This window comes from Paramormyrops kingsleyae, chromosome 20 (genome assembly GCF_048594095.1).
Source record: "Paramormyrops kingsleyae isolate MSU_618 chromosome 20, PKINGS_0.4, whole genome shotgun sequence".
In the NCBI taxonomy this organism is placed as follows: domain Eukaryota; kingdom Metazoa; phylum Chordata; class Actinopteri; order Osteoglossiformes; family Mormyridae; genus Paramormyrops; species Paramormyrops kingsleyae.
In genome coordinates, this window is record NC_132816.1 from 10,938,787 (window position 1) to 10,952,530 (window position 13,744).

General features: G+C 35.5%; 1 protein-coding gene across 1 annotated transcript in view; it reads left to right on the plus strand.

Annotated features, from left to right (window-relative positions):
- The window catches only part of cfap58 (cilia and flagella associated protein 58), a 39,454-nt gene that overhangs the window by 10,788 nt on the left and 14,922 nt on the right, over nt 1-13,744 (plus strand). The window contains exons 12-15 of the mRNA XM_023797883.2: nt 3,882-4,022; nt 6,116-6,339; nt 11,669-11,780; nt 12,042-12,146. Coding sequence (XP_023653651.1) covers nt 3,882-4,022; nt 6,116-6,339; nt 11,669-11,780; nt 12,042-12,146 — 582 coding nt within the window. The remainder of the gene's footprint in view (nt 1-3,881; nt 4,023-6,115; nt 6,340-11,668; nt 11,781-12,041; nt 12,147-13,744) is intronic.

Below are 13,744 nucleotides of genomic sequence, written 5' to 3' on the forward strand. Positions count from 1 at the left end.
AGGGGAAAGGAAAGGGGGGAGAGGAAAGGAGAAGTTAGAGCAAGATTAGCTAGCTGTAACTTATATATAATCTTTAAACATACAGTAATGTGCAGAAGAGTCACAATTATAGTTCTGAAGAAAAAAATTAACGACACAACTGGAGTAAAAACTTCCTGTAAATTAGGTTAATGAGGAAATTTGCCAGACAGAGTGCTTAGAACTGACACATTGTGACACATTTTGGTATTTAAGGGCATTGTAATTAAATGAGTAGGATGTTTTAAACCAAGCGAGGAGGGATGCCTAGGGAACAGCTCTGTATACTGGATGATGGAAGTAATTCAAGGCACTTTATTAATGTCTTTTTTGAAGAATTACCTTTGATACAGCCTGATCACATGATTCAAATGTGAATCCATCCGTCCATCCATCCATTTCCCATTCTGCTTATATAACTGACGTTTATATTTCTCAAATAGCAATAAAACATAAATTAAGTACCTGAAGATCCATCCATCCATCCATTCATCCATCACCTCCTTTCTATACCCACTTGTCCTATGCACAGTTGGGGGGCCCAAAAGCTACAGGCACAAGGCAAGGAATAACTCAGGATGGAGCCCCAAACCATCTTTCTCAATCCATGAAACATGCATTATTTACGTTGCACAAAATAAAGTCTTATGTAAAGTAGCATGTAATTAAGAGTATGTTATTTATGGTAGCAAGAAAAATCAACAGACAAACAAACACATTTCACTGAGTAAAGCCCATATGTTGTATGCAGGGTCAGTACCTGGTGAACGGCACATGTGACATAGTAAATGTAATTGATATATGTTTAACTCTATATATTGTAAATTCTGTTCTGAGACCAGTCATCTCTGATTCAATGCATACGCAAACTACAGTTTGTGGTTATAAGAGGATATTTTGTTTGCATTGAGGGTATATATTTTGCACATGCAATATTTCTAGATTTAGATTTTCATTGTTTTCATTTGGTATTCGAATGTTTCATTTTTTTTTCTTGCTCACGTTAAGCTCAGCTGAGCTTAGACAAATTCTACCCTTCCTTTGCTCCTGATCCTGTCGTGTCCCACTTTTTCCTTGTCAACAAAATTTCCAGTGTACTTTTAGTGCTAAATCAAAAGTTTTGTCCTGTGAGATATCTTTATTATATATATCATTATATAATATCTGAGATTACTCTAAATTTATGTAAAAAATATGTCAGTTTTCACAGTCACTGATTTAAGCGTACTAAATCTTCTGCTTTGTGAAGTTTGTTATGCTAGACAGGACTTTAAATTTGACTTCTTTTAAAATTAGTATGCCAGCTAGGGTCTGTATACTTCCGTAGTATTTACAGGGTGTCAGTATATTACATTTATGACAGCACGTCAATAATGCCGTCAGTTAATGGTGACAAGTATAGATTTATTGACTCATCTGACAAAAAGCTGTCTTATCATCTTTTATGATTCTTTTTGGTCTAATTTTAGTCTATATTCTGTCCAATTGCTTTAGTATCTTACAAAAACTTTCAGATGGCAGCTTCAAACATTTCATATCAGGCTGTTCTTGATTATTCCATGTCATTGCCATACAAGTCCATAGGATATTGACTGTCACCCATTTCAAGAAAGATAAAGTAGTGTTAGTAGAAATATTTATTTACAAATTTGTTTTTATTTTTACATGGTCTCTTGTTGGTAATATGGTGACTCAGTGGGGAGCACTGTTGCTTCACAGCTTCAGGGTTGGGGGGGGCTGAGATCCCACCCCCCCATATGTGTGTGTAGGCATTTCCTGTAAATCAAAATAACAGTAAAAGCATAGGTCTATAATTTCCTTTTATACTCTTATAATTGCACCCCTTTGCTGTAATTTAATTTAATCAGAACAAATTGTTTAGAATATATGTGTTAATCACATCAAGCATTTATGTTTAGGAAAAACAGTCATTGTCAGACAACAGTCTCAAACACGAATCCAGCTTCTAGATGTATACATCAAATCAACCTTGTGGTTTGCATCTTATTCCAGTTAACACTATACTCTTTTGTTAAGGTGTTTTTTACACATTTTGACTTTGACTTTTCATTGTAATTTCAGTTAGTCTTTTTAATCCATAAATTACTAATAAATTGCAATTGCTGATTTTTGCAAACCTTAATTTTTTTAATTATTATTTATATTATGTAAATGTATTTATTAGGTACATTTAGCTAGTACCAGGCCAGACCCACTTTCGCCTCCAGAACCACTTCAAACTCAAATGTCTTCAGATAAGCCATTTAGAAATCATAGTTTAGACCTTGTGGTCTTCATTTTAGCTTAAGTATAGATGTGCTAGTGCATGAAAATCCTAGGGGGATGACTATTGCTAAGATTCTGGATTCACCAGGCATCTTAGCCATTCTAATGCTTAGTGGAACAGTAAGCATTACCACTTGACCTCTTGGCTATTTGCCTAAGCAAGCAGATGTATCTAATAAGCGAGCCACTGAGTATATTTGTTACAATAAATATGTTTCATTCATTCCTCTTATTTAAGCAGTTCTAGAAAAATGATGTTCTTGCACAGCTATCCATCTTAGACACTTGAGTTCTCCCCAGAACTCAGTTCATGCTATAATTCCATCAGTTAGGAGCAGTTCCATGTCATTGTGTGGCATAATGAGTGCAGTTTCCCAAAATGAGAAACCTGTAGAATGCAACACAATGCAATACAGTTTTCACTTTGTATAGTGATTAGAGGTTGGATTTGTTTGGTTGGATTTGTTTGGTTGGATTTGTTCAGTTGGATTAGTTCAGTCGGATTTGTTGCCTCTTTAAAGGCTTATAGAAACATTGCACTCTAATCCCCTTGCTGTTCAGAGCATCTTTCTGCCCTCACCCCCAGCTATCCTTTTCATGCTTTATAAAGAAACAAATAAGTACCTTTCCAGGAATTCATTAACATCTTAATGAATGGTATATGGTCATAAAAAACATGGCTGAGGATAATAAGAGTTGAATCTGACTGGTTCCTTTGAACTCTCACAAAAGTGGCTCAGCTGATTATTGCACAGTAACACGTCTGTATTGATTCTCAGGATATCCAATTACATGCTTCATCTACTGTCTCAAAATGTTTATTGGGCTCATAAAATATAAATAAATAACTGGCTCGAAATAAGAGTGACATTGTAACCATATTTCCTTACAGTTTAGATTCAAAGGTTACAGCAGAGTCTTTCTAGGTCACTAGCATTTACAGCAAGTGCTGAGTCAATGTTTAAGGTAAAATATGATACAGATCTGTGTTCTTTCATTTATCTCTAGCATTTCTTGCATGCTGGCTGTTCATCAGACTCAAGTATGATGTCATTGTAGCCAAACATATCCTAGAGTAGGGATAAATTTATGTTGAATTGATATAAAGAGTACATTTCAGAGCTAAGCTTACTTTGGACAGACAACGGTTACATTACTAAACTGCATATTTGCTTTTCCATGTATTATCAGAACAATGTCATTTATTGAAGAAAGGAGGGTAGTTTACAAGTAACTATTGCATTCAACAGTTCATTTTGCAAAAATGACAACATACAATCACATAATCGCAGTGCTTGAACATTTCAGGGCATTCTGGGAGTGAGGCCAACTCCGTGTACCTGACCTGGATATAGATGAAGATATTTAGCCTTTTGAATCTTTTCTGCGTGACATTTTTCCACCAGTCCTTTAGGATGAAAGATGTTTAAAAAAGGTGACAAATCATAGAATTTTTTCCCCTACAGCTGCATTCAGTGATATTTATGTCAATATCTTTTGATGCAAAATATCAAATGTCTGTGAGGGCTGTATGTTGTGTCATACACATTAGGCTAAACTGTTTTTTTTTACTACAGGCAGAACTCACTAAGATGAAACAGCTAGCCCAGGAGACAAAGCAGTTCATTGACAACCAGGAGGCAGAGGAGAGAAAGCTGCTGAAGATCATAGCTGATGCTGACGCTAAAAGGGTCCGACAGAAGAAGGAATTGGATCAGGTAGAAGAATGGGTTTCTACTTCATTGAGCTAACTCACTGTGCGCAACATGATAAAAGGGCAAAGTCTGGTCCAGCCCTTAGCTCATTAAACTCAAACATGTCTCTTGGTTGAGGTGGCAGCTCCTAACCTCTTGAAAGTAACCAGGTTTTTAGGATTTAGTCGCACGCTTAGTTATAAATTTTTAAGAGAACATTCCGAATTCTCAACAGGTACGTATAAGATGGACACAACAGTATTTTGCAAGGCAAGAAAAATGCAGATTTCAGCAGTGAATCTTACCACTCATTTGAGTTCCTGTGTTTTTCTTATGGTTTTCTGTTGCTGGTACTGAAAGCTACCTGGAAACAAACTTATATTTCATTCAGAAAATCTTCATAATATTGATACATATACAAAATATACATACAAGAAATTACTTTTATGCAGATATATGTTTATGCATATGTAGCTATAATTACGTATTTATTAATATAGCGTTAATGTTTTTTAGTATTCCCTTCTTAATTTGATTTGAAGAGGCTCCATCATTTTTTGTAATCCATAAGAAACTTTAGGCAGTTGTGAGATGTTCACTTTCATTATATGGTGAACTGTGTGCAGTTGCATAATGTTTACCTGTAGAATACCATTCAGATATTTCACATGTTGTGAAGTGACTGTTAGGTTGGGTTCGTCGGATTGGATCTGTTGTCTCATTAAAAGCTTAGAGAAATGCTGCCCTTTAATCCCCCTGCTGCTTGGAACATCATCCTGCCCTCACCCCCAGCTATCCTTTTCATTCCTTATACGGAAACAAATAGGTACCTTTCCAGGAATTCATTAACATTTTAATGGTATACAGTCATAGAAAGCATGGCCAAGAATAATAATAGCAGCATTGTTCAATATTGTTATCAGCATTTGTTTTGCCAAATACAACTGAGTCCAATTTAATCAAGTTCACACTCATACCACGTTGACAGTTAAGAATGTTCTGGTTGTCAAACTTATAATACAAATTTATAGCATTTTGATATTATTTTCATAATAATGGTAGCAACTTAGTAATCCTATAATGTTATTTTCGTTGCAATTGTATTGAAATAAAGTTATTTCAATTTAAAGTTGTAAAACGTTACATGTGATTGATGAAGAAATGTGACACTGCTTAAACAGAATATATGACTATATTATTCATCATAATCATACAGAAAACTCCTTTATTGAAAGAATTGTTATTAATATAGCTATTTGAATCATTGTTATTGATGTTAAATGTTACATTCCAACAGGAACATTTTTCACATAATGATTATATTTTGATAAAAATGAATCCAAAGCAAACGGTTTTCAAAAAGAAAAAAATGAAGTGGCTGATTTTTTGATGAATAAATAATGAAAGATGAAAAACTGTATGTGTGTTATGACACATATACAAGCTTGCATTTGTCTAGCATTAGGACTTTGAGGACTTGATGAAGGTTAGATATGTCTCAATATGTAAATCACTAAAACTACAGAAAAGCAACTTTTTCACCACAGTATATTTACATCTGTCTGTACATAGCTAATTTAAAAAAATCATTGCACACATGCAGATTACAGTAAAGTAACTGAAATTATTAACTATATTATGGAAGCATTCAAATTGACTATAAACATCTTGATGAATTTCCCTTGTCTGCAATTTAAGTATTTACTTATTAGAATACTTTAAAAACAGGGAGAGCAGTAGTCCCATGTGGAGTTTTTAGTTGCACCAAAATACAAAATAAAGTAATTTTTTTTTCATTCTAAGTTTTCTGGATTTGATTGTCTGTCCTGGTATCTTCACCCTCTTAACCTTCACCTGTCATGTGTATCAGTTTGCCTACTCAATTGAAGCAATCCTACATTAACCCATGTGTTCTGTTATATCACAAAGATATTCTGTTCTGTAATGAACGTATCACTATAATAATACCATAGATAGAGACGGGGTGACCACAAAATGTAAGTGTATTGCGTTTCTCAGGAGATACACTAATACATTTTTCCCCTTGAAAAAAGCCAAACATGCATGTGCCATTGAATGTATTACTGAGGCATTTTGTTGATTGTGCTGTTATTTAGGTAATCGGCGAGCGAGATATTCTGGGAACACAGTTGGTGCGGCGCAATGACGAACTGGCACTTTTGTATGAGAAGATTAAGATTCAACAGTCCTTGCTGAACAAGGGGGAGAACCAGTACAATCAAAGGATTGAAGACATCAGACTATTAAAGATGGAGATTAAGAAACTGAGACGAGAGAAAGGCATCTTAGTCAAAACTGTGGCCAATGTCGATGATCTCAGGTAATGACTTTTCTTGGATTTACTGCACAAACAAGCTTTAATCTATTGACGATGTATCTGTCATACCCTTTGTACATTCAGTGGCCAGTTTCTTCAGTAAAGTTGTTGATGTAAACACATGCTTCTCCATACAGTGAATCATAGGGCTGCAAATAAATGCATACACCTGACAGACAGAGTCGAGAGGTTCCCTTACTGTTCAGCTAAGCATTCGAATGGATAAGACGGTAGACCTGAAAGACTTTGAATGTGCTGGTGCCCTATGTCTCAGAAACAGCCACCCTCATGGGATTTTCTCACATTATAGTGTCTAGAGTTTATAGAGATGGTGCGATGAACATAAAAAAACATCCAGTCAATGGCAGTTCTGTAGCCAAAAACACCTTCTTAATAAGAAGGGTCAGAGGAAAATGGGCAGATCTCATTAACACTAACAAGACAAGTACAGAAATAAAACCTCTGTACAAAAGTGATGAGCAGAAAGGCTTCTCTGAAAATATGACTCCTCTACCATTGATACAAATGTGTGTCCTATGTGGTACTTCCTAGTACTACCTAATAAAGTGGTCAGTGAGTGGCTATGCCCAAATGACAATGCAAATGCCCACTTAGTAAAGGTTAATGTAATAGTGATTTGTAATTCAGATTTTGTTTTACTCTCACATCAACTAATTGAATAGTTCATTAAAGTATAACCCTGCAACAATCTCCATTCATACACCCGATTTTTTATGTTGTGCTGAGAAATTCAGTCAAGGTTAGAGCCTTGAGGCATATTTGGAACTTGACCTTTTGGAAGTAATTCCTGTTTCGTAATCATTATGCTGTGAGCTGCTTGTATTTTTAAATTGCAGTTTTGTTAATTGTGAGGTTGGTAAATAGCCCGGTGTAACTATACAGTGGAGTGGCTTAGCAGATGCTAGGCTCCCTACAAACAGTGCACTCAGAAAATATTTCCAAATATGTTATGCAAAAAAAATTCTAGAATCCCGTTTTTGCTTTGTCATTATGAAGTACTGAGAAATGGGGGAGGGGTGAATTTAAAGGATTTTATAATAAGGATGCAACATAAAATTTGTAATAAGTGAAGGGGTCTAAATACTTTCTGAATGCACTGTATGATTAGGATATATAGGCATTTTAATTTTTAAAAAGACAATTTTGGACAGTCTGTAAATGACTAATTGTTTCCAAAAAAGGTCAATTTTGACTATTTTGATCAATGTTATAGCATTTATTTCTAATCAGTAAGATGAAATCTTATCTCTTCATCCATCATCCAACTGCTTATCAAGTAAAAGGTCACAGGGCCAGCCTGGACCCTATCCCAGGCAGCAAGCAAGGTTAAAGGGCACCAAGCCAGGGTAGGTTATGGATAGGGTGGCAGTTCATAAAAATCATCTTTTACTGTCAACTTCAGGTTTCAGTTACTCCCAAGTGACTCTTTTTTATGTATTTGTCTTGGTCATTCACCAGTGCCACAGCTGTAGGGATTTTCTAGATAGCTAGACAGCAATCTGTTGTGGTTGGCATTGTAGTAAACAATGGAGTCATCAGCCTCGCTCATTAACATACACGGAAAACTAGCATGGGGATTAAAACTAATGTGAGATCATAACCTGCTGTAAATCTTTCTTCAATCCCCAAAAAGTGACAGAAGAAAACATTAACTGAGGAACGATGAAGGCTTTTTGGTGGCCCCCAGGAAGCGTTATTAGGAAGCCGCTGCATTGCGGGTTCTAACCTTTGCAGTTTTGGAGAAAAAGATGATTTTGGAGATATGAGCATTGTTGGGTCCACAAGAGGATTTCTTAATCTCAGAATAATGTTACCATAAGTAAGCCAGTTAGATTTTTTCATAGATAAAAGCCAAACAACATCTACGGTTCATTCAATGGCCATAACTGCTTATCCAGGATAGGAAACTGGGAGCCTTTTCCTGGAAGCACAGGGCATGAATGTGATGGCAGTCCGTGGCAGGAAAAACACACTATGGGCAATTTAGAGTACACCTAAACCACGTCATTGGACTGTGGGAGGAAACTAGTACACACATGAGGCAAGAGAAAACATTACCGCCCACTGCACTCCCAGCAGAAGCACATGAACAAATGAACAAACACAACATAAATACTAGCGAGAATGTGATTTGTGTTACTGCTAGCTTAAAATGCGAACTAATCTGCCCTGTGAAATGTGCAGTCATGACATGCTAATAAATTGCTTGCATTGTCAGATGAGCTCCTGCATGATACAAATTTTGTTGTTTAATTTTGTTCTCTCAGCTCTAACTACACTCTGAAGAAACCTCTCACTCCATCCAAACTGTACATTGTAGCCATTTTTACAGAATCCCAATATACATACAGCATGTCAGTTATATGGACAAAGGCACAGAACTAACAATAGATATGTTACTTTATTGCAATAATAGTTCTAATATGCATTTTGATACATTATTATTGTCTGCCTATTGTTGTCTGTTCAAATACACATTAAATTAAGCATATTGGAAAACGATTTTTAAACACAATACACATTGTCAAGTAAGTCCATTGTAACTCAGTTCTTTGCTTTCAACAATGGCTGTTAAATATCACAATTACTTATTTTTTGTGCGACATTTATTCTGTGATAGAGTCTCAATTCTATCAAATTAAGTGCAATAATATTATCCAGGGTGTACAATATAAGAGGATTTTTGTAAAAGGTATGAATGATATGAATATGGAAAAAGCAGGATGATTCTGGGTTGTCAGATTTAATGAACAGACCTTTCCGTGTCAGAGTACTTTAAAGTCATCCATGAAAGGCAGATTGTCTTTGCAAATTGTGCCACTGATCATGTGTAACATATAAGTTACATGTGATATGACTCATATAAACAATATTACCAATGAACTGGGTCGCATTCATTGGAAATTCTTTCCAAACCATACATTCCCAATTGCACCTACTTTTTCCTGCTTGTTATCTTCTGAATGAAGTAATTTCTGTTTAAATGCAGTAATATATTTTGAATTTATTTTCAGATACTCTGCTATTTGGATACGTGAACCTTCCATAATTTGCCATATGCTATTCAGAGTTACTGGCTCATTAGGTACCAACACAGTTACGTTGTCCCTGAATAGCATGGCTGAAAGGATTCCTACATCCAGATGGATTCTTGCTAGTCATTCTGTTTATGTATTACCATGGTCAGAATTCATTTCCTAATTACCATATTATTTAACTTCCTTCTGATGTGCATGACTTTATCATCACACCATGTGGTATCTCATACTTCCTCCCACATGTAGCTTTGTATTGCAGCCATTATTTGACTGGTATACATTTGTAGCAGTTTTGGGGAAAATCATTTTAGTGTGTTGGGAACAGCCATATTAAGCCTACAAGTCATTTCCCCCCCTGATTTTATTTTATTATTTATGCATTTGTTTATGTATTACGTTTGCATGAGTAATGCAGTTCATGACTTTTCAGCATATATAAACACATCAGTTTGGTTTTCCAAGAAGGGGTGACTTTGAGAGTGTATACAACGCACCCCCCTATCAATGAAAAAGGATGTACACCGAAAAAGACTGATTCCTACACTCTCGAAGGTGTTGATTAAACTTTAAGGCATAGATATCAGTCCTGCCGTCATGTATTAATCAATGCTTTCCTGCACTTTCCTCGCTGTCACATTTCCATGAATGTATGCAGCAGAACAAATCAGAACAAAAGGAGCAGACAAACAGAAAAAAATGAGAAACAACAAAAAAAGAATTGTCTTACTTTTGGGCTGAATTTTTTCCACTTTGGATATTTAAATGTATTATTAATCGACTGACAGTCCTAAACTTAATTGATTTATAGACAGACACACACACCTATAATTAAAAATAAGTTAAAAATGTCAATAATTGTATTTCCCCTCATATTATCCATAAAATTAGTAAAGTAGGTAAACAGTGCTTGGGTAGCTATGGAGCTTAGTTGCTATGGTGACTAACAGTCAACTTCAGCCTGAGAAGTGTCTTAATTAATGAAATTCAGCTGATTTCCCTGATAGGGTTATGTAGGGCTCGCTGGTGGAATTCACAACAGAGTACTGTGTAATGTTAAGTAATTGCTTTGTGTCACAATTGAACAGTATAGATCTTCCGTGTGCTTGTTGCTGGTTTGTGGTATTCTTTAACATTAACTTTTTGAACTATATTTCAGTCTCTTACTGTTAGTTTTTTTCAGTGTTCTTAAAAAGGATAGTGCCTCTCTTTTATCTTTTTTTGTTTCGTTTGTGTATCTAAATAAGTGGTAATAATGATACAATATCCACAATAAGCCAGGCCTCTCTGTATTGGCTCGTACGTTGTTGATGCCAACATGTGGCCTTCAACAGCCTCATGTAAATGTACTGCCAGGCCTCTGACCGATTCCTCGGTTTCTGTGATTAAAGTTATTATTTTTTGATGGAGGATGTGCATAGCAGCCCCTTCGCTTTGAATATTATTTTTGCTGTCATGAATGCCTCTAGTCGCACAGTTGACATTTTTACTGTAGTCTTCCGCTGCCCTAGCTGCAAGACTGAATACAATGGCTTAAACTATTAAGAAAATTATTGTAATATATATATATATTTTTATACATAGCACTGTAATATTAGGTATTAGTTTGGGGTTCACTGGTTAATAACATATCATGTGTCCATTCTCTAAATATCAATAAATACAAATACAGTCATAGACATCACCAAAGACCTCAGCTAATTGGATTTTTAATTTAACTGATATTGTAGCCTATTCTAAAGTGACATATATATTATGTCTGACACACTTTTAAAATAAGTGCAGATTATACATAAACATACATACATAAATGCATCAATATATATGCATTAGACCCATCTACTCAGTTGTTAAGCTCCGTTGAATTTCTAACTTGTTGTACATTGTGAGACATTTTCAAATAAATGAGTTTGTATGCTTCAGGCTAGTTCTGAAAGGCATTCTACTATGTGCTTTTCTCTCTGTTGCCAAGTCACGTGTGTTAACAGGACAGCAGATGGAGCTTTCAAGTTGTTAATTTTAAAACCGAATCACAAAATATCAGGTCAAAGGCAACGTCAAGAACCATTTGCTTTAATAGGCTATATTAATAACTTAAAACTTATTAATAACTTAAAATATTACTAAAATATATGATAAATGTGCTGCTGTCTTATGCAATATATTTATACTATTTTCATGCTTGATAAAAACTGACTTAACACCTACTGTCGCTATAATGGGCCAAAAGTTTAGCTCTTTATCGATACATTTTATTTACTTTATTTTTGCAACAGACGAGAAGTGTACCACATGCAGAGGGAACTCCTCAAAGAGCGAACGAGATGCAGGGCTTTGGAGGAGGAACTAGAAAACCCTATGAATATACATCGTTGGAGAAAGTTGGAGGTAGAGATTGGACGTTGCCCACGTTATCTGCGATGCCTTTCCATAACTTAATATAAGAAGCACTGCAGGTTATATGTATGTAAAATGGCTCTGACTTTAGTTTTTTTTTTCCTCACGTCTTTGCCTTTCATATTGTTTCAGTAAGTGTGTGTCTCTCTGAAAAGTCTTTGCTTGTCACAGGCTTAGTTAGAGAAGCCGGGGGTCAGAAGCTTGCATTTCTCTCCCAGGATAATATTAACACCTTAAAATGACTTTTCTCAGGCCAGTGACCCGAACACCTATGAGCTGATCCAGAAGATTCACTCCTTACAGAAGCGTCTGATAACAAAGAGTGAAGAAGTGGTTGAAAAAGAGCTTTTATTACAGGTAAACACTGCAGTGTGAGATTAATCTGTCCCAACCTATTGGTGGTCTAAGTCCACTTGCCAACTGGATCAACAGTAAACTCTTTGGGGTCAGACCTCAATGGAATCCAGTGGGTAGGGGACCTGGACAACAGAATTTATCCTTTTTGCAAGGTTCATTGTAAAGATATAGAATTAGACAGTCTTTTTAACTGCATTTGCATTTAAATTCATGGAATATATGCTATTGAAAGGCTTACGGTTGGCAAAATAATCCATAGCCTGACATAAAATATGACAGCTGCATGGTATCATAGCAAAGAAAATATAGTCTTTATTGCTCAGTGACAAAAATAATTCACACTTTTTAAAATGCATTCAAATGAACTAACATTTTGCCCATATATTGACGTGATTTAGAAAAAAAGCCTGTGTTATTATAATTAATATGAAGAGGAAAATCCCATGTATATACTCAAATGGTATACTATAAAGCAGGGGTCTCCAACTCCGGTCCTGGAGAGCTACTATCCAGTAGGTTTTCTGTCCCACTTGGCTTCTGATGAGCCACACCTGCTCCTGGTATTTACCTGAGAACAGGTGTGGCTCATCAGAAGCCGGGTAGGATAGAAAACCTACTGGATAGCAGCTCTCCAGGACCGGAGTTGGAGACCGCTGCTATAAAGTAATATAGAAGAATGTGTTTGAAAATGAAATGAAATAATGAAATATGGGAATTCTGACAGGCAGTTTTATGATGAATACACAACCATGTTTATATGCTTGTCTTGTTTTTTAACATATGAGGTGGGTGTCCATTGATTTGTCTCTATGTGTTTTATGGCTAATTTGACTATCTTTGGTTGGTGTAAAATTATGTAATTGCATATGAAAAATCTATGATTTATATGGCTTTTTGTGTCATACATGTATTATATAAGAAAATTGTAGAAAACGTAGAAAGAATTGTAGAAAATGATTGTAGAAATTGTATATATATATATATATATATATATATATATATATATATATGCATTTCTTTATGTATATGTGTGTGTGTGTATATATATTATATATTTTTGTATATATATTTACACACACACACACACACACACACACAGTACTTTCTTTTTCATGGACCCTGTGTTGGGTATAGAGGTGACCTAAATGATTATGTTGTATTATAGAATGTGTCAACAATGTGGATGGACAGAAGCAGTGTGAGTTACACTTTTATGCCTAAAGACCCAATTCGGGAAGGTCATAGTTATATGAGCCTATTACTTATATGGGCCGCAGGTATTTTAAACACTCACGTACCGATATTTAGCTTCATGGTCTGTCTTGTGAAAACTTCAGTTCCAAAGTTATTTCTGAGAATGACCGTGTAGGTGAATGTGCAATTGTGTGTACTAACGCGATCCGCTAATTTGAATCATTATCTGTGTGGAGGCTCAGCTAATTGGGTCCAAGGGTTTTAAGGAAGATGACTGTATTCACAGCAGTTGGAAGTGAAAAAGCTGTAGTCAGTGGTCACATTTCCAGGTGACATATTTTGAGCAATCATTGGGTTTTCATTGCAGTGTTTTCCTCAAGATATTGGCATTTTCTGCACCGATA